The 23,501-nt window shown below is 48.5% G+C and overlaps 1 protein-coding gene across 2 annotated transcripts in view; it reads left to right on the plus strand.

Moving 5' to 3' along the window:
- nuak2 (NUAK family kinase 2) overlaps window positions 1-5,500 on the plus strand; it is a 51,028-nt gene extending 45,528 nt beyond the window's left edge. Inside the window, exons 7-8 of one of the 2 annotated variants that reach the window (XR_004415605.1) lie at window positions 927-3,440; window positions 4,169-5,500. Coding sequence is in view for 1 of the 2 variants with exons in the window: in XM_033042816.1 (XP_032898707.1) it covers window positions 927-2,044 (1,118 nt within the window). In the remaining variant the exon portion in view is untranslated. Of the gene's footprint in view, window positions 1-926 lie in introns of both variants that reach the window. The other variant, XM_033042816.1, reaches the window with a different exon arrangement.
- Window positions 5,501-23,501: the final 18,001 nt, after the last annotated feature.

Below are 23,501 nucleotides of genomic sequence, written 5' to 3' on the forward strand. Positions count from 1 at the left end.
TGGAAAATTAATGTAGGCGGGATGCAGAACTCGCAATGGAGATCACTGGTTCAGTTTTTTAGATAGTTCCTGTCTAGTTTTCGGCACCCCAAAAAGTCTTGATCTCTGTCGATCCGGCAAAAGGGATAATCCGGCAAGGCTTTGCAACCAAGGGTGCCGGGAAATTGGTGATGAACCTGAACTCCCTTACTCGGTTACAGCGGAGAATCGGCAATAACCAACGCCATCCCTCCCTGCCCCCATGGTTCATTAAAACGAGGGTTTACAGTACAGAGGTCTGGCTGGATTCTTCTGCAGTTGTATAGGGCTCTGGTGGGACCACATCTGGAGTATTGTGTACATTTTTGGGTCTCCTAATCTGAGGAAGGACATCCTTGTGATTGAGGCAGTGCAGCATAGGTTCACGAGATTGATCCCTGGGATGGCGGGACTCTCGTATGAGGAAAGATTGAAAAGACTAAGCTTATATTCACTGGAGTTTAGAAGGATGAGGGGGTATCTTATAGAAACATATAAAATTATAAAAGGACTGGACAAGCTAGATGACGGAAAAATGTTCCCAATGTTGGGCGAGCCCAGAACCAGGGGCCACAGTCTTAGAATAAAGGGGAGGCCATTTAAGACTGAGGTGAGAAAAAACGTTTTCACCCAGAGAGTTGTGAATTTGTGGAATTCCCTGCCACAGAGAGCAGTGGAGACTGGATGGATTTAAGAGAGAGTTAGATAGAGCTCTAGGGGCTGGTGGAATCAAGGGATATGGGGAGAAGGCAGGCACAGGTTATTGATAGGGGACGATCAGCCATGATCACAATGAATGGCGGTGCTGGCTTGAAGGGCCGAATGGCCTCCTCCTGCACCTATTTTCTATGTTTCTATGGATATATCGCGGTGACTGACGTGGTTTTTGTGACTTTGTGTTTTTGCAGATGCTTGCGGGCTGATCCGGTGGTTATTGATGGTCAACCCAGACCGCCGAGCCACCATTGAAGATGTCGCCACGCACTGGTGGGTTAACTGGGGCTTCAAGACCCAGATCTGCGAAATGGAGTCGGTGCGGGAGTGCGAGTACGAGCCGCCGGCCACCGTTGCCCTGGATTGGATGCAGCGCTCGTCCCGCATTGTCTTCGAGAGCGGCTCCAAGGTGCGTTGCTTCTTCAAGCAGCACAGCTCGCCGCTGGAGCGCCAGAGGTCGCTGAAGAAATCGAAGAAGGAGAACGACATCTCGCACTCGTTGCAGGAGGGGGCTCCGTCGGAGAGCCCGGGCAAGTCTCTGCTAAAGAGGCCCAAGGGGATACTGAAGAAGAGGAACAACCACGAGCACCGGTCGCACAGCGCGGGCAACGTCAGCCACGCGGTGGCCTTGGAGGACGATGTCTTCACCCGCATGGACGCCAGCGCTCCCTCGGCAGTAGCCAGCGGGCAACGTGACTGCCCGTCCACTCCCCTCCCAAAGAAGGGCATACTGAAGAAGCCGGCAAAGCGAGAATCTGGGTATTATTCTTCCCCGGAGCAGAGCGAGTCGGCGGACGTGCTGGACTATGAGAACTCTGTCTTCGAGGCGGACATGTCCGAAGGCAACGGTGACTCCTACGACGACTCCAAAGACCAGACCTCCCGACGCAAGGGGATCCTCAAGAGGAACGGCAAGTTCTCCTCCGGCAGCGCCGGCTCGGCAGTGGAAACCGCCGCCGCCCTGAAGAGTTTGGGCTCCTTCAACGAGCTGGCCTTCTCCGACATCCGCCTCTCGTCCCACGGGGGCTACCCGTCGAGCGCGGTGAGCGAGGACAGCATCCTGTCCTCCGAGTCCTTCGACCGCCTCGACCTCCCTGAGAGCCGGCAGGAGCGACGGCGGCCCATGCGCACGTGCGTCTCGGCCGACGACCTGCTGCACCTGGCCGCGGCGGAGACGGACTGCAGGCCCCGCCTCTGCAAGATGAAGTGCTTCGCCGACCACCTGGCCGACAGCAACTTCTCCTTGACGGACTTGGACAACGTGACCGAGGTCTACAAAAAGGCGGTGGCCATCTGCAACAAGCTGATCTGAGTGGGACAATCTCGGTGGTCTCTCCACCGCTCCCAAAGCCCTAACTACATCTCGTTGTGTGACATGAGCGGGGAGGGTTACAGACCAGATGAACACTTGAAGTCACAAAAGAAAAAGTTAGCTGAGAGGAAGAGAAAGTGGCGATAGGAAGATGGAGGTTTTAGGAAGTGATACAAGGTTGGGGGATGTTGGTGATTCAAGGCATTGTGCAAGGGGACATATCTTCCTCTGTTCATCCAGTTGGACGTCTTGCTGATGCAAGATATATGGGGAATGCCCTAAATTGAGACCTGTGCAACCCTTGCACGATGATGTCCGAGTGGTGAAAGTAGGAAGGCGGAGAAGTTGTGTAAAGATGGTCGATGAGATTGTGAATTTAAAACAAAGGGATAAGGTTTGGGGAAATGTCAGAAAGAGGAAAGGCTTCCCTCCTCCCTCCCCTACGTATTTTTGACTTTTATTTAACAAAGAAAAAACATTTAGTGGTTGAAGGGGATGTGGTTGAGAATTTCTGTGGTGTTAAACCACCATTAAAACAAGAATCCATGCATTCCAGCAATGCATTTGGCCGCTTAAAAAATACTCATGTCGTTGGCCAGCAAATGGGTGCCTTGTCTCTGCCAAAAAAATAAAATAAATGGAGGTACAGGGAAACTGAACAGTTGCACCATGGAGAAAAATGAGTTTATTATTTATGTGTCAGACATGTATATATTTTGCAAGTTAATTTATTGTTTCCCCTCCCCCCCCCCCCCCACCCACCCACTCCCCCTCTCCGTTTCAGACTATTGGCTGTGTGTAAATAAAAGAGCAAGTCCGAAGACGTTTACTATTGTAATGAAGTAGATCCTTTTTCTACTAGTTAATTGTAATAAAAATGAATATTATCTTCAAATAGCAATGGATGCCAATTGATTACAGCAAGGAAATTGTGTTCGTGTTGTCCCCTCCAGGGGGGAAGAATTAACACGTGACACGCATTATTTGACTGTCTTCCTGTTACTGGGAAAGGTCTGACATTGATACATGATCATATTGTTGAAAAGAATATTTGTAATGTTTGGATATGTTCTGGATTTGGATGTTGAGTTTTGTGTTTTGTTTTTGGAGGGAAACTGAGGGGATAGAGTGTGGAGGAGGGAAAATCTGGCATCTCCTCAACGTTCCCGCCTAGGGTTATGTTACTGTATGTGTGTCGGAAGGAACTGTAGAAGCTGGATCTACACCGAAGATATGCTGGAGTAACTCAGCGGGACAGGCAGCATCTCTGGAGAAAGGGGATGGATGACGTTTCGGGTCGAGACCCTTCTTCGGACTTCCTTCAGGCGGGTCTCTTTCAAAACCTCCTTCAGACTGAAGAAACGTCACCCATTCCTTCTCTCCAGAGATGCTGCCTGTCCCGTTGAGTTACTCTAGCACTTTGTGTGTGTGTGTGTGTGTGTCTATGTTACTGTATTGTTTGATTTGTATTCATATGCTGTGATGTTGCATGCCATTGTGACTGGATGAATGTAATTCCGACTGGTGAACTTGTTTTCTGAGCGAGTATTTGAATCCTACTTGAATCTACCTTCCCCCCTCGCCCCCTTTCCCCTCATTTTCTTATTTGTATCAATGCAGCTTTCGAAAAAGAAAAGGTTAGGTGTTCAAAATATGGAATGAACGATGGCATTTTGAGTTAAGGTTCGCCAAGGTCAGCCTGCCAATGTGTTAGTTTTCTTTCTGTTCTCTTGTGAATATTTTCGATGTGTTTTTTATGTGAGGCAACTGAGTTTATCTGGGACTCTCTTGCTGCGTCCAATTCCAACCCTGTTCGATGAGGTGGTTAAAACAGGGTAGTTTGTGTGAGGGAGTAGTGGAGGAAAATAAAAACACAGGCAGAAATCTGATCACAAACCCTTTAAACGTTTATACAGTTGACTTTTTAACCTTATGATCAAGGCAACAACCTATTGTCATTGTGTAGGAAAGAACTGCAGATGCTGGTTTACACCGAAGGTAGATACAAAATGCTGGAGTAACTCGGAGGGACAGGCAGCATCTCTGGATAGATCGGATGGGTGACATCTCGGATCAGGAGAGGGGTCTCAACCTGAAAACATCACCCATTCCTTCTATCCAGAGATCCCGCTGAGTTACTCCAGCATTTTGCGTCTTAAGTTATTGTCATTCTGCTGGACTGGTATGGAATTTATAGGGGGAAAAAAAGTCAAACTCATTTTGGTATGTGAATTAATAATTGCAAATAGATTTGAATGATGCTGTGATATTCCAATAACTCTCAGTTCTATTTTTGAATTGTGCAAGAGAGAAATATTGGTCGGGGTTTAAATTGGTTCTTAGTCTTTCCGTTGCAGCTGTAAGATCATCCACTACTTTGCCAGGCCCTCCTAGTCTTCAACACTTTTGCACCCTTGTGCGTAAAATAGCAGCTCGTTTTGGCCCCTTGACGGGCGATGTAAGATGCTGAGGAGGTTTGAAGAAGAGGATTAGTTTAAATTTATAAAATCTCAATGGGCAAGGGCACTTGGGGATCAGGACAATCTGGTCAGTCCCTCAAACCTCACTCCTCAAGAGTACTCCTCTAACATAACTTCATTTTATCATCTTTGCTCTATAACCTTCAACATCTTTACCGAGCGAGATATTTCATTCATCTTTGGTAGTCGGTGTTTGAAATGCTCTATTGGATATTGCATTCCGACATCACTCTGAGCGGCCCAACTCCCACTTTCACATTCTTCTTCTCCCTACTCTGGATATGGTGGAGGAGGTAGGGGAGACGCAAAGAAATTTCCTGTTCCTTTTCAATCCTCAACCATCTCGTCGTCCAAACAGACCATTGCTACACGAGGCTAGAATCTGATGGTTTACTGCCGTGTCATTTTGGCTCAGATTGAGGCAGTGATTTTGGTTGCCATGAACGGGATGGTGGGGGGAGTATCTAATGGGCCCACCGCATAAAGCCAGTTGCTTACGCTTCCTGGGAGGTGAAGGTGTAGGTGTTGGGGAGGTTTGAGTGCCTTTGCTGTGGGACAATGTAGCAACATCCACCTGGACTATTGTCCCACAGCCAAAGGTTGATGCCAACCTACATGGTGCCTTGTGGCATTATCTATTGATGGAGTATGATCGTCAAGCAAAGAGCAGGGACCATTTACAAATGGATGGGAGATGAGTGCGATCATGCTTACACCAATGTTTCTTGGCCAGCATGAGTCTCGGACTTGCTTATGCCCCAGGTACAGAAACTGGGGCAACGTGATATATTTGCCTTGTTGCCTACTTGCTGTGGACTACATGCTTTGTACATGTGTTCCTTGAATTACTGAGTAATTTGTATCAAACAGAATGTCAAGACTGAAGAATCTGTGATTTGTTTTTGTTGTATAACGCTAATTTATTTTTTTTAGATGGTTAAATTCTGTTTGCCACAATAAAAGAAATTGCCTTAAATCTGATTTGTTTTTTTCTCTTTCTTTTATTAAACTGGGGGTTTCAGTAACCTAAACTGTGTGTGCAGAGGATACAGGCGAGTTTAGTTTAGACACATAGCGTGGAAGCAGGCCCTTCAGCCCACCGCATCCACCGCATCCAACAATCGCCCATACACTAGATATATCTTACACATTGGTGGCAATTTACCGGAGCACCAGGAGAAAACCCATGCGGTCACAGGGAGAGTGTGCAAACTGCACACGCAGACGCCGCCCAAGGTCAGGATTAAAGCTGGTCATCTGGCGCTGTGAAGCATCAGCTCTACTGCCCTGATGTGATCTGATGTTCAGCAAAAGTTGAAGATCGGTTGAAGAAATGTAGAGATAGTGGGGCAGCTGACTTTGTTACTGAAGTAATTGTAGCGTTGTATCACAGGTAGATTATAGAAACATAGAAAATAGGTGCAGGAGTAGGCCAATCGGCCCTTCGAGCCTGCACCGCCATTCAATATGATCATGGCTGATCATCCAACTCAGTATCCCGTACCTGCCTTCTCTCCATACCCCCTGATCCTTTTAGCCACAAGGGCCACATCTAACTCCCTCATATAGCCAATGAACTTGCCTCAACTACCTTCTGTGGCAGAGAATTCCACAGATTCACCAGATTTTCTCATCTCGGTCCTAAAAGACTTCCCTCTTATACTTAAACTGTGACCCCTTGTTCTGGACTTCCCCAACACCGGGAATAATCTTTCTGCATCTAGCCTGTCCAACCGCTTAAGAATTTTGTAAGTTTCTATAAGATCCCCCCTCAATCTTCTAAATTCTAGCGAGTACAAGCCGAGTCTATCCAGTCTTTCTTCATATGAAAGTCATGCCATCCCAGGAATCAGTCCTGGAAGCCAGTTAACCTACAATATGGGAGGAAACCAGATTACAAGTTTATTTACTGTGTAAGTTACAAGAAATGTCCACTGCCCTCACACTCAATACTTTAACCATGGAATGGATGGAGTGTCTATTCACCAACTTAATACCAAACCAATAAAAGGTTTACAGCCCCAGATCAGATTGCATAGATTTGTCTTGTATTCAATAGACAATAGGTGCAGGAGTAGGCCATTCGGCCCTTCGAGCCAGCACCGCCATTCAATGTGATCATGGCTGATCATCCACAACCAGCACCCCATTCCTGCCTTCTCCCCATATCCCCTGACTCCGCTATTTTTAAGAGCTCTCTCTTGAAAGTATCCAGAGAACCGCCCTCTGAGGCAGACTCACAACTCTCTGTGTGAAAAAGTGTTTCCTCATCTCCGTTATAAATGGCCTGCCCCTTATTCACATGGAATACAGAGGGGGAAGAGTGAGAGAGGGTTTCGCAGAACTCCATCGGTGAGAGGAGGAGAGCCTCTTCAAAGCGAGCATACCTTGAGGAAGTATCTTAAACCTATGTCCACTGGTTCTCAACTTCCCCTACTCTGGGGAACATTTTATTGCACCTCAATGTGTGCAGAGAAAATTGACGAGGATGTTGCCAGGACTCGAGGTCATGAGCTACAGGGAGAGGTTAGGCAGGCTAGGACATTATTCCTCAGAGTTCAGGAGGTTGAGTGACGTTGCAGTGGAACATGGCATATTCTCCAGACCTGCTGGAGTTACTCCAGCACTTTGTGTCCTTATTATGAGTTGGTTTAGATTATGTCTATAAATAGATGCTGCAATGCAATTAATTTATTTATTTATCTAGCCTTGGATGTTGCCTCGAAATATTGGCTTGGGTGCGGATTGAAATTGTATGCAAATAAACCATCTTGTGCGTGCCAAAACAAACAGAAGCTACCCATAAAACGTTTTTGTCCTACTTTCAATATCTCATTAAATATTTAATATCTCCACCATTGCATGCAATTGCAATGGGTTGCCAATTCTGCATATTGACCTAGAATTAAAAATTAAAGGCAAGGACACTACGCCATCTAAATCCAAGGTAATGCATAGATTTTTTTTTTTGTTCTGGAGATTGGGATAATAAAGGCAGATTGGTTGCTTGTCAAGAACCTTTCCATTCAGACCAACAAGACTCTTTGTTTTCTCGTTCAACCTGTGAAGGCGATGCATAAGATGTGGAAACAGGCCCTTCGGCCCAACTTGCCCCATGCTGACCAGCACGCCCCATCTACAATAACCCCACCTGCCTGTGTTTGGCCCATGTCCCTCTAAACCTAACATATCCAGGTACTTATCTAAATGCTTCTTAAACGCTGTGATAGTACCTGCCTCAATTACCCCCTCCGGCAGCTCGTCCCATGCACTCACCACCCTTTGTGTAAAGCTTCTCACTGTAGCTCGGTACATGTGACAATAAACTAAACTGTAAACAACCTGTAAAAAAAATTAAAAGTCACTCCTCGGGTTTCTATTAAATCTATATTCCCCCCTCACTTTAAACTGATGTCCTCTGGTTCTCGATTCCCCTACCCTGGGCAAATTTTATAACACCCCAATGTGTGTGGAGAAGATTTACGAGGATGTTGCCAGGACTCAGGGTTGTGAGCTATAGGGAGATATTGGGTAGGCTGGGACTTTATTCCTTGGAGCGCAGGAGGCTGAGGGGAGATCTTATGGATGTGTAGAAAATCGTGAGGGGAATACATGGGGTGAATGCCGGGTCGGGCAATCAAGAACTATAGGCTACAGGTTTAAGGTACGAGGGCAAGATTTAATAGGCACCTGAAGGGCATCTTTTTCACACACAGGGTGGTGGGAGAGGAAGTAGTTGAGGCAAGTATAATATAAATATTTAAAAGACATTTATGCTGGTACATGGATATGAAAGGTTTAGAGGGATATAGGTCAAACATGGCGAATGGGACTAGGTTAGATGGGGCATCTTGGTCAGCATGGATGACTTGGGCTGAAGAGCCTGCTTCCATGCTGTGTACCACTATATAGGATCCCTGATTGAGTACAAAAATTGCCTTGGTTATCTGATGCAGTTTTGTTTACTTCAGAGATACAGAGCAAAAACAGGCCATTCGGCCCACCGAGTCTGCGCAGCCCGACGATCCCCGCACACTAACACTTATCACACACACACACACACACACACACACACACACACACACACACACAGACACACACACACACAGACACACACACACACACACACACACACACACAGACACACACACACACTCACACACACACACACACACACACACACACACACACACAGACACACACAGACACACACACACACACACACACACACACACACACAGACACACACAGACACACACACACACACACACACACACACACACACACACACACACACACACACACACACACCAATTTTACATTTACACCAAGCCAACAAACCTGTCCGTCTTTGGAGTGTGGGAGGAAACCGAAGATCTCGGAGAAAACCCACGCAGGTCACGGAGAGAACGTACAAACTCCGTACAGACAGCACCCGTAGTCAGGATCGAACCGGGGTCTCTGGAGCTGTGAGGCAGCAACTCTACCACTGTGCCGCAGTGCCATCCTGTTGATGCATGTATCATCCTCGAAACAACATTTTAAAAAGTTAATCACTGAAAAGTCTCTTTTTGTTTAGATTGAGGTGCTGAATGGGTGATAAATAGGTTGGTTGTGAAGTGACATTTTATTAGTGGGTATTTTTAACTGGAATTTGTAACAACAATGACCTTGTCCAACAATAATAGTTCTTGGCCGGCGTGCCCTATGTTTATTGAGATTCACTCCCACAGGAATTGCAATCCAGAAATGAAATCACCAAGGAGGAAATTCTGGCCAAAAGTTAGCGACAGACAATGTTACAAATGGCAGAAAAATTGATGGGGAATAATGTAAATCCAAAGGCAAAGACCTAGCCATGAATAAAACAACACATTCAGCTTCCACAACGCGTAATGCATGGTGGCGCAGCTAGTAGAGCCACAGCCTCGCAGAGACTCCGGTTCGATCCTGACCTCGGGTGCTGTCTGCGTGGAGTTTGCACGTTTTCCCTGTGACCGCGTGGGTTTTCTCCGGGTGCACCGGTTTCCTCCCGCATTCCAAAGACGTGCAGGTTTGTAGATTAATTGGCTTCTGTAAATTGCCCTTGTTTCTGCAAGATGCGAAACTGGGATAGCATAGAACTAGTGTACGGGTGTGATCGTTGGTCGGCAGGACGGTGGGCCGAAGGGCCTGTGTCCACGGTGTATTTCTAAACTCAACTATATTAAACAGGACTTGAACATCCAGAACCAGGGGCCACACAGTCTTAGAATAAAGGGGAGGCCATTTAAGACTGAGGTGAGAAAATAGCTTTTTCACCCAGAGAGTTGTGAATTTGTGGAATTCCCTGCCACAGAGGGCTGTGGAGGCCAAATCACTGGATGGATTTAAGAGAGAGTTAGATAGAGCTCTAGGGGCTAGTGGAATCAAGGGATATGGGGAGAAGGCAGGCACGGGTTATTGATTGGGGACGATCAGCCATGATCACAATGAATGGCGGTGCTGGCTCGAAGGGCCGAATGGCCTCCTCCTGCACCTATTTTCTATGTCTATGTCTAACCGTTGAGCTGTGGGCACAGAAGGGACTTGCCAGAGCCTGGGCAGAGCTGTTTCCAAACCAGATCGAGATGTTTCTGGACCGGATGCTTCCTACTCTGGTGCTGTCGATAGCATCCTGTATGGAAACATCTCGATCTGGTTTGAAAACTGCTCTGCCCAGGACAGGAAGGCTCTGCAGAGAGTAGTGCGTTCGGCCGAACGCACCATGGGAACTACACTCACCTCCTTGCAGGACCTATACAACAGGAGGTGCAGACCCAGTGCCAGCAAGATAATGAAGGACCCCAGCCACCCCAGCGACGGACTGTTCCAGCTGCTACGGTCAGGCAAACGCCTCCGCTGTCAGGCTGCGAAAACAGAGAGGATGAGTCGGAGTTTCTTCCCACAGGCCAATAGACAATAGACAATAGGTGCAGGAGTAGGCCATTCGGCTCTTCGAGCCAGCACCGCCATTCAATGTGATCATGGCTGATCATCCCCAATCAGTACCCCGTTCCTGCCTTCTCCCCATATCCCCTGATTCCGCTATTTTTAAAAGCCCTATCTAGCTCTCTCTTGAAAGCATCCAGAGAACCTGCCTCAACCGCCCTCTGAGGCAGAGAATTCCACAGACTCACCACTCTCTGTGAGAAAAAGTGTTTCCTCGTCTCCGTTCTAAATGGCTTACTCCTTATTCTTAAACTGTGGCCCCTGGTCCTGGACTCCCCCAACATCGGGCCATCAGGACTGTAAACTCTGATCTCACCAGGGATTAATTTACTAATTTTGTGACTTTTTAAAAAATGGTAATACTGGTTCTGTCCTGTTGTGTTGCACAATCCCTCAGGCATTGCCACTTTCATTTCACTGTACACCTTGTATGTGTATGTGACAAATACAGTTGACTTGACTTGACTTGCCACTGAACCATGGTTGTCTAAGATGGCTATTTAATGATAGGATTTATTTCCCAGATGCACAGTGCTTGCAACATGTAGGTTTATTGGCAGCCTCCGTAAACACACAATAATAATAATAAGGATGTGGCATTGCACATCTGAATAACTAGTTTAGCGAAACATTGCGTAACTGAGAGATTGCGATACCATTTGTCATTAGCTTTTAGTGGAATGCTAAGTAAATTTACCCAAAGTTGAATTAGGATGCAATTTCCTATTCTATGTTAGGCCATAAATCATCTCAGATCCCACTGCAGAATGCAGTATATCGTGTATCGAAACGTACAATTTATTAAAGGGAGAGACCTGACCTTTAGGTAGCTTTCTGCGTTAATGCACTGCACTCATACAAAGTCTCCTGGTCTGTGTTGAGTGGAATTTCATCAACTTGGATAGTAGCAATGCTTGGGAGTTTCAAGACTAGAACAAAGTCTCTGTTTAGTTTTAGTTTAGAGATACAGCGCGGAAACAGGCCCTTCATCCCGCCGTGTCCGCGCCGACCAGCGATCCCCGCACGCTAGCATCATCCTACCCACGAGGGATGATGTACAATCTTTACTGAAGCCGATTAACCTACAAACCTGCACGTCTTTGGCGTGTGGGAGGAAACCGGAGCACCCGGGGAAAACCCACGCAGGTCGCGGGGAGAAGGTACCAACTCTGTACTAACGGCACCCGTAGTCAGGATCGAACCTGGGACTCTGGCGCTGTCAGGCAGCGACTCTACCACTGTGCCGCCGTGCCGCCTGTATCAAGCAACCAGATCCACATCCTAATCCCTTTTTTCTCCTGCATCTCTTATAATCATCGCTCTGCTGTGGCATTTCAAATTATATCACCACTTCTCCACTACAAAGACTTACAGGTTTGTAGGTTATTTGGTTTGGTATAATAGTAAATTGCCCCAAGTGTGTGTAGGGTAGTGTTAGTGTGCGGGAATCGCTCGTCAGTGCAGTTCCGCGCTGTATCTCTAAACTAAACCTAACTTTTCATTGAAATTTATTGCAACTGGTAATAAGGCCATGAGTGGTAAAAGCAGAATTAGGCCCATCAAGTCTACTCCACCATTCAATCGTGGCTGATCTATCTCTCCCTCCTAACCCCATTCTCCTGCCTTTTCCCCATAACCTCTGACACCCGTACTAATTAAGGATCTATCTATCTCTGCCTTAAATATTTCCATTGACTTGGCCCTCACAGCCTTCTGTGCCAAATAATTCCTGATTCACCACCCTCTGACTAAAGAAATTCCCCTCATCTTCCTAAAAGAGCGTCCTTTAATTCTGAGACTATGACCTCTGGTCCTAGACTCTCCCACTAGTGGAAACATCCTCTCCACATCCACTGTATCCAAGCCTTTCACTATTCTGTACATTTCAATGAGGTTCCCCCTCATCCTTCTAAACTCCAGCGAGTACAGGCCCAGATCCGGCACCTCCTTCATGAGAGCGCATTTGAAATTCCCCCCGAAAATGTGTCGCCTAGGCCGGGGAACGCAGATCGGCGCAGTCTCGGTGGGCCGAAGGGCCCGTTTCCCCACTGTATCTCTGAACTAAACTATACTTCTCCTCCTTAGACGGGTAGAAATATTTGGTCGGGGTCCTTGTGCTCTACTCAGGACGGGCGGTGTTGGCATCCGGTGAGACCACAGAGCAATAACATGTGATTCGAAGCGGCTCACCTGGGAAATCTGCCACAACACTGGAGGTGTTGAGACAATCGTCTGAAATGAGGTATTGAAAGGCTGTTGCATCTCAAATAATTGTATGACTAGGTGGCTCAGTGCATTCAGGAGCTCGGTGTTGGATCAAAATGAGTAACAGAGTCATAGAGTCATGGAGTGATACAGTGTGGAAACAGGCCCTTCGGCCCCTTGCCCAACAGTTTGTCATGTGGATACTTTCCCGTGCCAAAGGCAGCAATTAAAACAATATGTTGTATTTTTACACCTTTTTTGTTTTTTTGCTGTGGGAGGCTAAGATGACAATTTTGCGTCCTGTATTTCAGTTTAGTTTATCAGTTCAGTTTATTGACACGTGTACCGAGGTACAGTGAAAAGCTTTTGTTGCGTGCTGTCCAGTCAGCAAAAAGACAATGCATGATTACAATTGAGCCACTTACAGTGTATAGATATATGATGAGGGCATAGCAATTAGTGCAAGGTAAAGCCAGCACAGTCTGATCAAGGATATTAGAGTCATAGTGATACAGTATTGAAACAGGCCCTTCGGCCCAACTTGCCCACACCGGCCAACATGTCCCATCTACGCTGGTCCCACCTGCCCGCGTTTGGTCCATATCCCTCCAAACCTGTCCTATCCATGTACCTATCTAACTGTTTCTTAAACATTGGGATAGTCCCAGCCTCAACTACCGCCTCTGGAAGCTTGTTCCATGCACCCACCACCCTTTGTGTGAAAAAGTTACCCCTCGGATTCCTATTTAATCTTTTCCCCTTCACCTTAAACCTATGTCCTCTGGTCCTCGATTCCCCTACTCTGGACAAGAGACTCTGTGCATCCACCCGATCTATTCCTCTCTTGATGAGGAAGTAGGCAACTGGAATGAGAAACTGGGGAAATACTGGGATTTTTTACTTTTGTTAAATATTGAATACGTTGTAGAAGGTCACCTGGTCAGGTCTTCGTCCCACCCACCTGAACATTCACTATATTTAGTTTTGTTTAGTTTAGTTTACGGATATAGCGCAGAAACAGGCCCTTCGGCCCACCGAGTCCGTGCCGACCAGCGATCCCCGCAGATTAACACTATCCTACACATTTACAATTATACCAAGCCAATCAAGTGTACAAACCTGTACATCTTTTGAGTGTGGGAGGAAACCAGAGATCCCAGAGGAAACCCACGTGGTCACGGGGAGACAAACAGCGTCAGGATCGAACGTTGGTCGAAATTGAACCCCGGTCGCAGTTACTGTAAAGGGCCCGTCCCACTTTCACAACCTCATTCACACCATTTTTACTCGTGGACATTTTTCATCAGGCTAGATAAACGCCCCCGAACTACTTAATGCCACGAGTACCTACGACTAGCGTCATGACCTGCTACGACCTACCTACGACCTCCTACAACCTCGTGACAACCATGCTGCGAGTATGAGTCAAGGGCAAACTCGGCAGAGGTCCCGAATTAGGTCATGAAAGTGGGACAGGCCCATAAGGCAGCAACTCTACCACTGCACCACCGTGACACCCTATTTCTGCAATGCTATTTTGTCAAGTAGTATCCAACTCCCTTCCGAAGTCTGGAGACACAAAGAACTTTGTTGGAACAAAGGAGGATGAGGGGCGATCTGTAAAAAAGGTCTTTTTACACAGAGTGGTGGGTGCCTGGAACAGACTGCCAGGAGTGGCAGTGGAGGCAGATAAGATAGTGGTGTTTAAGTGGCTTTTGGATAGGCACACATATATATATATATGCAGGGAATGGAGGGATTGTAGTGCGTGGGTCTCGGAATTAAGCACAAAGTCGTGTTTTGAGAGACACTTTTTATTCTGTTCCTCCCGGTTGTAGGGAAGACCAAACGAGAGGAAGATGGCACCCAAACCCCTGCCTTTAAAGCCTCCGGCTAAGGGCCGCCTCCGGACTGAACCACTCCTGTGCCGAGGGGTTCGACACTAAGGTGGCACGACCCTTGGGAGCCGCCACAGGACCCCCCCCCCCAGAACCAGAGGCACGAAACGCACCGGCGGGCGAACGACCCGGCCGGGCCCGCGTGCGGAAGTTAGCCGCTCGTGGGGCTTGCGGAGGCGTAGGTGGAGGGACAGGATGAGGGACCGGCGGGAGGACAGGTGGAGTGACAGGCGGAGGGAGCCGTGAAGGGGGGAGCCCTCGAGGCCGAGGTTGGGCAACCAGCACCGGCTGGTCAATGTCCAGTTGTGCCGGCTTCAATCGGTCGATCGACACTGCCTCCGGCCGGCCCCCCATGTCCAGGACAAAAGTCGACTGCCCGTGTTCCAGCACTCGGAACGGACCCTCGTACGGCCTCTGGAGTGGAGTCCGGTGGGCATCACGGCGCAGGAAGACGTACGGGCTGTCCCTGAGGGCTGATGGCACGTGTGGGCGAAATGTCCCATGGCGGGACGTCGGGACGGGTGCGAGCCTGCCAACTTGCTCGCGAAGGCGCTGTAGGGTGGATGAGGGCGTTCCCTGCTGCCCCGGCGCCGACGGCACGAACTCCCCGGGCACCGTGAGTGGCGACCCGTAAACGAGCTCCGCCGATGATGAGGCCAAGTCCTCTTTAGGAGCAGTCCGAATGCCCAGCATGACCCACGGCAACTCGTCCATCCAGTCCGGGCCGGAGAGTCGTGCCTTCAGTGCTGCCTTCAGCTGCCGGTGGAATCTCTCCACCAGACCGTTAGCTTGCGGGTGGTAAGCCGTGGTGTGGTGTAGCCGCACCCCCAGCAAGTGAGCCATGGCTGACCACAGCTCGGAGGTGAACTGTGGCCCCCGGTCTGAGGAGATGTGCGCCGGCACCCCGAAGCGAGCAATCCAGTGCGCGGACAACGCACGAGCACACGTAGCCGTTGAAGTATCGGCCAGCGGAATGGCCTCCGGCCACCGCGTGAAGCGGTCCACCATTGTAAGCAGGTGGGTGATGCCCTGGGACGGCGGGAGAGGCCCTACAATGTCTATGTGGAGATGGTCGAACTGCCGGTGAGGTAGACCAAACTCCTGGAGAGGCGCACGGACATGGTGCTGGATTTTTGCCGTCTGGCACGGAATGCAGGTGCGGGCCCAATGGCCAACCTGCTTGCGCAGACCGTGCCACATGAAACGAGCGGCCACTAGTGCCGTTGTCGCCCGGATTGATGGGTGAGACAGTCCGTGGATGACATCAAAAACCCTCCGGCGCCAGGCGGCAGGGACGATGGGGCGCGGCTGACCGGACGACACATCGCACAGGATTGTCACTCCCCCAGGACCGAGAGGGACATCCTCAAGGCGGAGGCCGGAGATGGCAGTCCGGTAGGCGGGCACCTCATCGTCCGTGAGCTGTGCCGCCGCCAGAGCAGAATAGTCCATTCCGGGCGCCACCTCGAACACGGCGTTGATAGCGGGCCGGGCAATGCGTCGGCCACCCGGTTCTCTTTCCCCTTGATGTAGCAGATAGATGTCGTGTACTCCGATATGTAGGCCAATTGCCGCTGCTGTCGTGCGGACCAGGGATCGGAAACTTTCTGCAGGGCGAAAGTGAGCGGCTTATGGTCGGTGTAGGCGGTGAACGGGCGGCCTTCCAGGAAGTAACGAAAATGGCGCACAGCCAGGTACAGAGCCAGGAGCTCACGATCGAACGCGCTGTACTTGGTCTGCGCACGGTTGAGGTGCCGACTGAAGAAGGCCAGGGGCCGCCAACCTCCGCCCGTCAGCTGCTCCAGCACAGCACCAACCGCCAACTCCGAGGCGTCCACCGTGAGAGCAGTCGGGGCATCTCCCCGCGGGTGTACCAGCAGTACGGCCCGAGCAAGGGCCTCCGCCTGCTGGAACCAGATGAGCGGCCGGGTGGTCCAGAACTTGGGCAGTTTTATGGAGACCGCGTCCAGAGACAGGGCCAGGCCGGCCTGTGAGGAGGTAGGGCTTTGTCTGTTCTCCATCATGACGCCAATGGAGCGTCGGGGTCACCAATGTAGTGCGTGGGTCTCGGAATTAAGCACGAAGTCGTGTTTTGAGAGACACTTTTTATTCAGCTCCTCCCGGTTGTAGGGAAGACCAAACGAGAGGAAGATGGCACCCAAACCCCTGCCTTTAAAGCCTCCGGCTAAGGGCCGCCTCTGGACTGAACCACTCCTGTGCCGAGGGGTTCGACACTAAGGTGGCACGACCCTTGGGAGCCGCCACAGGATATAGTTTATATACAGGCAGATAAGAGTTTGTCCCGGCATCATGTACATTGCTTGGGCACTGTGGGCTAAAGGGCCTGTCCCTGTGCTGTCCTGTTCTAGGTTCTATGTTCGACTAAAGGTAATTTTCAAGTGTGATGCCTAAAGACTATAAAAGAATGAAGAGGAATAATAAAAAATTATAAGGGACAAAGTACTATCACAACATTGAAGAAACATTCAGACAGGTGAAGGGATAGTATAGGTTTAGAGGAATATGGGCAAAAGCAGCTGGTGGGACAAATAGATGGGGGCATGTTGGTCGGCATGGATCTGTTTCCATGCTATATGACTCCATGACTCTCTATAAATCTCTAAGAAGACTCTATCTGTGAGAGTCTGATCACTGTCTAAAAGCTACTCCAGTATCTCCAGTCAATATATCCGAGGCTATGATATACCAATTGGAGGTATTGGTGTTTAATTTAGTGTTTATAGTTTGTTTGGTTTAGAGAAACAATGTGGAAACAGGCCCTTCGGCCCAGCAAGTCTGCTCCGACCAATGATCACCCCGTACACTAGCACCATCCTACACACTAGGGACAATTTACAATCTTTACCAAAGCCAATTAACCTACAAACCTTTTGGAAAGGAATAGGGGGCGTTTCGAGTCGAGGCCCTTCTTCAGATCTGGTGAAGGGCCATGACCTGTAATGTCATCTATTCCTTCTCTCCAGAGATGCAGCCTGACCCGCTGAGATACTCCAGCATTTTATGTTTATTTTCGGTGTAAACCAGCATCTGCAGTTCCTTCCTACACAACCATCAAAGGTCCTTGGAGTGTGGGAGGAAACCGAGGCTCCCGGGGATAACTCACGCAGTCACGGGGAGAGCGTGCAAACTCTGTACCGGCAGCACCCGTGGCCAGGATCGAACACGGGTCACTGGCGCTGTAATGCCCCTGTCCCACTTAGGAAACCTGAACAGGATGCTGCTGCACCCGCTGAGTTTCTCCAGCACTTTTGTCTACCTAACGATGAACAGATACCGGTACACCAGAACCAAACACAGTCAGTCAATGAGAAAAAATATTTACAAATCCCGAATCAACAAATGTACCATCCCCTGGGTCAGCGAAAGTTACTCCCTAGGGGGGTAAATTTACCCCAGGCTGGGAACCCTTGTCCTAAAGTCTAAAGTCTTTGTGACGTGGGAGGGCATGGGTGGGAGTAGTGTAGATGGGGCATGTTGGTCGGTGTGGAGTAGTTGGGCCGAAGAGCCTTGTTTTCACACTGTTATGCCCCTGTCCCACTTAGGTAACCTGAACGGAAACCTCTGGAGACTTTGCGCCCCACCCAAGGTTTCCGTGCGGTTCCCGGAGGTTGCAGGTGGTTGCCGGAGGTTGCAGGTAGTGGAAGCAGGTAGGGAGACTGACAAAAACCTCCGGGAACCTCTGGGAACCGCACAGAAACCTTGGGTGGGGCGCAAAGTCTCCAGAGGTTTCCGTTCAGGTTTCCTAAGTGGGACAGGGGCTTAAGGCAGCAACTCTACCGCTGCACCACGATGTATGAATGCCAGGAGCAGCAGTTACGTCGGATCTAACAATAATACTTCATAGTGTGGATTGAGATAAGCCCCGGAAACAAATCCATTGACAGAAAAACGCAGGCTTTGGCTTGAAACAAGCCTTTCTTCCCCTTCTCTTTCCAACCCATTCAGACACAGAAAGGATTGCACCCGCCTTAGTGTCTCGTGGAAATCCTAATAGCATTTACAGAGAAAAGTGATTTTATTTTCTAACAAAGCGAGGCCTTTGTTTTTGGATGCAAGTTCCAATGGCGGGCGACCTCATCGAAACTTACCGAATAGTGAAAGGCTTGGATAGAGTGGATGTGGAGAGGATGTTTCCACTAGCGAGAGAGTCTAGGACCAGAGGCCATAGCCTCAGAATAAAAGGGCGTACATTTAGAACAGAGATGAGGAGAAATGTCTTCAGTCACAGGATGGTAACTCGGTGGGATTCGTTGCTACAGAAGGCTGTGGAGGCCAAGTGGATGGATATATTTAACATAGAAACATAGAAACATAGAAATTAGGTGCAGGAGTAGGCCATTCGGCCCTTCGAGCCTGCACCGCCATTCAATATGATCATGGCTGATCATCCAACTCAGTATCCCGTACCTGCCTTCTCTCCATACCCCCTGATCCCCTTAGCCACAAGGGCCACATCTAACTCCCTCTTAAATATAGCCAATGAACTGGCCTCGACCACCCTCTGTGGCAGGGAGTTCCAGAGATTCACCACTCTCTGTGTGAAAAAAGTTCTTCTCATCTCGGTTTTAAAGGATTTCCCCCTCATCCTTAAGCTGTGACCCCTTGTCTTGGACATCCCCAACATCGGGAGCAATCTTCCTGCATCTAGCCTGTCCAACCCCTTAAGAATGTTGTAAGTTTCTATAAGATCCCCTCTCAATCTCCTAAATTCTAGAGAGTATAAACCAAGTCTATCCAGTCTTTCTTCATAAGACAGTCCTGACATCCCAGGAATCAGTCTGGTGAACCTTCTCTGCACTCCCTCTATGGCAATAATGTCCTTCCTCAGATTTGGAGACCAAAACTGTACGCAATACTCCAGGTGTGGTCTCACCAAGACCCTGTACAACTGCAGTAGAACCTCCCTGCTCCTATACTCAAATCCTTTTGCTATGAAAGCTAACATACCATTCGCTTTCTTCACTGCCTGCTGCACCTGCATGCCCACTTTCAATGACTGGTGTACCATGACACCCAGGTCTCGCTGCATCGCCCCTTTTCCTAGTCGGCCACCATTTAGATAATAGTCTGCTTTCCTGTTTTTGCCACCAAAATGGATAACCTCACATTTATCCACATTATACTGCATCTGCCAAACATTTGCCCACTCACCCAGCCTATCCAAGTCACCTTGCAGTCTCCTAGCATCCTCCTCACAGCTAACACTGCCCCCCAGCTTAGTGTCATCCGCAAACTTGGAGATATTGCCATCAATTCCCTCATCCAGATCATTAAGGTGGAGATTGATAGATTGTTGATTAGTACAGGGTGTCAGGGGTTATGGGGAGAAGGCAGGAGAATGGGGTTGAGAGGGAGAGATAGATCAGCCATGATTGAGTGGCGGAGTGGACTTGATGGGCTGAATGGCCTAATTCTGCTCCTATCACTTGTGAAATTATGAACTAAAGCAGGTGTTGATGTTCAAGAGACTTGCTTGAAAACCCCTAGCTCTCAATAGCCAAAGGGAAGGGGTTTTTGCTGTAAAATGCCGTAACCACAGACTTCCTTCTTAGACAGAGCTTTTAAGCTGTGAAATTCCATTGAAGATATGATTGTTTCCCCCATTACGTACGAACCCTTTGATATTTATTCCATGCTCATTAGACCGTGAAGGAGAATTAGACAGGTATGGTGACACAGCAGTTCGTGGGCAGTTAGGGTAGCTTAGCTGCAGGTTGCACAAGGACAAAGGAAATAAGAGTAGGTAATGATATCTTCGGTACAATTAGGAGCTAGGGGGAAATTGCAAAGACCCAATTAACCTACAAACCTGCGCGTCTTTGGGGTGTAGGAGGAAACCGGAGTACCCGGAGGAAACGGACAGGGTCACGGGGCGGCACAGTGGCGCAGTTGGGGAGAACAGCGCCAAAGCCCCGGGTTCGATCCTGGCCTCGGGTGCAGTCTGGGTGGAGTTTGCACGTTCTCCCTGTGGCCGCGTGGGTTTCCTCCGGGTGCTCCGGTTTCCTCCCGCATCCCAAAATAGACGTGCGGGGTTGTCGGCTAACCGGCCCTCTGTAAAATCACCCCCCAGCGTGGAAGGAGTTGATGGAAAAGTGGGAAAAGGTCGAAGGAAAAAAGGCAATGGGTTAGCGTGGACACGGTGGGCCGAAGGGCCTCTTCCCATGTTCTATCTCTAAACTATACTAAACTATACTAAACTAAACTAAACTAAACTAAACTAAACTAAACTAAACTAAACTAAACTAAACTAAACTAAACTAAACTAAACTAAACTAAACTAAACTAAACACAGGGAGAATGTGCAAACTCTACACAGACGACATCCCAGGTCAGGATTGAATCCGAGCTGAAGGTCTATGCTACTTGACTCCATGACTCTATGACACTAGATTAGAAAAGCAACAAAAATGAGCTCACAACTCCTCCGCATTTGATGAATCACCATTAATGTAAACCGAATGACCTCATCGAGTCCATCCTTTGGTCGGGTCTGGTGTAGAACCATTCTCTCTCCGTGACCTTTGACTTGCTGACTGTCTACTCTGTGTCTGAAAGCCAGACGGATTTTTTTCTCTCCAGTGTCTGCATCTCCATTTCCTCGAAGCTGACTGTGCAGCCGACCACTTGGAGCAAACTATTTGCTTCTAGTCTGGAGAGCAGTGGCAACCAGCTGACCTGATGATGAACTCCCTGCTGAGTTCAAGCGTCTAGGACTGGTGTTGGTTGGAATGTCTGGTCATCTTTCATTAGGATAGGAAGCTGAAATGGATGAACCATCCGAAACTCGATAAGTACCCGCCAGTCTGGTTGCCTCACGAATGTCACCGCACTATCGACACCTGTACTCACAATGCCCCGACATTCATGGCGGCACGGTGGCGTAGCGGTAGAGTCGCTGCCTGACAGCGCCAGGGACCCTGGTTCGATCCTGACTGCGGGTGCTGTCTGTGCTGGGTTTGTACTTCCTCCCCATGGCCGTGTGGGTTTTCTCAGGTTTGCTCCCACACTCCAAAGACGTGCAGGTTTAGTAGGTTAATTGGCTTCAGTAAAAAATTGTAAATTGTCCCTAGTGTGTAGGATAGTGCTAGTGTACAGGGTGATCGATGGTCAGGGCGGACTGGCTGGGCCGAAGGGCCTGTTTCCGAACTGTATCACTAAAGTCTTAAGTCTAAATCTATAATAACATTTAAAATAACATTTAGAGAACAAGGGGTCACAGTTTAAGGATAAGGGGGAAATCTTTTAGGACCGAGATGAGAAAAACATTTTTCACACAGAGAGTGGTGAATCTGTGGAATTCTCTGCCACAGAAGGTAGTTGAGGCCAGTTCATTGCCTATATTTAAGAGGGAGTTAAATGTGGCCCTTGTGGCTAAAGGGATCAGGGGGTATGGAGAGAAGGCAGGTACAGGATACTGAGTTGGATGATCAGCCATGATCATATTGAATGGCGGTGCAGGCTCGAAGGGCCGAATGGCCTACTCCTGCACCTATTTTCTATGTTTCTATGTTTCTAAGACATTTAGACAGCAACATGGATAGGAAAGATTGAGAGAGGTACGGGCCAAACGTGAGCAGGTGGGACTAACATAGAGGGAGTTATAGAGTCATAGAGTCCTTCGGCCCAACTGACCCACGCCGACCAACATGTCCCATCTATACTAGTCCCACCTGCATGCATTTGGTCCATATCCCTCTAAATCAGTCTTATCCATGTACCTTCTGAATAAGGGGGGTGGGGTGTCGAATGGGCTAGTGGAGGATGGAGTTAAAGGGAAAGGGTTTCTTAAATGTGTGAGCGTAGAGACAGAGGGGTGTAAAATGAGGGTAGAAGCAATAGGTAGCAAGGTGAAAAGTAAAAGTGGCAGGCCGGAAAATCCAGGGCAAAAATCAAAAAGGGCCACTTTTCAACAAAATTGTATAAGGGGTAAGAGTGTTGTAAAAACAAGCCTGAAGGCTTTGTGTCTCAATGCAAGGAGCATTCGTAATAAGGTGGATGAGTTGAATGTGCAGATAGCTATTAATGACTATGATATAGTTGGGATCACGGAGACATGGCTCCAGGGTGACCAAGGCTGGGAGCTGAACATCCAGGGATATTCAATATTCAGGAGGGATAGAGAGAAAGGAAAAGGAGGTGGGGTAGCGTTGCTGATTAGAGAGGAGATTAACGCAATGGAAAGGAAGGACATTAGTTTGCAGGATGTGGAATCGGTATGGGTAGAGCTGCGAAACACTAAGGGGCAGAAAACGCTGGTGGGTGTTGTGTACAGGCCACCTAACAGTAGTAGTGAAGTTGGAGATGGTATCAAACAGGAAATTAGAAATGCGTGCGACAAAGGCAAAACCGTTATAATGGGTGACTTCAATCTACATATAGATTGGGTGAATCAAATTGGCAGGGGTGCTGAGGAAGAGGATTTTTTGGAATGTATGCGGGATAGTTATCTAAATCAACATGTAGAGGAACCAACGAGAGAGCAGGCTATTTTAGACTGGGTATTGAGTAATGAGGAAGGGTTAGTTAGCAGTCTTGTTGTACGTGCCCCCTTGGGCAAGAGTGACCATAATATGGTTGAGTTCTTCATTAGGATGGAGAGTGACATTGTTAATTCAGAAACAATGGTTCTGAACTTAAAGAAAGGTAACTTTGAGGGTATGAGACGTGAATTGGCCAAGATTGACTGGCAATTAATTCTAAAAGGGTTGACGGTGGATATGCAATGGAAGACATTTAAAGACTGCATGGATGAACTACAAAAATTGTTCATCCCAGTTTGGCAAAAGAATAAATCAGGGAAGGTGGTGCATCCGTGGATAACAAGGGAAATCAGGGATAGTATCAAAGCGAAGGATGATGCGTACAAATTAGCCAGAAAAAGCA

This window comes from Amblyraja radiata, chromosome 24, assembly GCF_010909765.2.
Source record: "Amblyraja radiata isolate CabotCenter1 chromosome 24, sAmbRad1.1.pri, whole genome shotgun sequence".
In the NCBI taxonomy this organism is placed as follows: Eukaryota; Metazoa; Chordata; class Chondrichthyes; order Rajiformes; family Rajidae; genus Amblyraja; species Amblyraja radiata.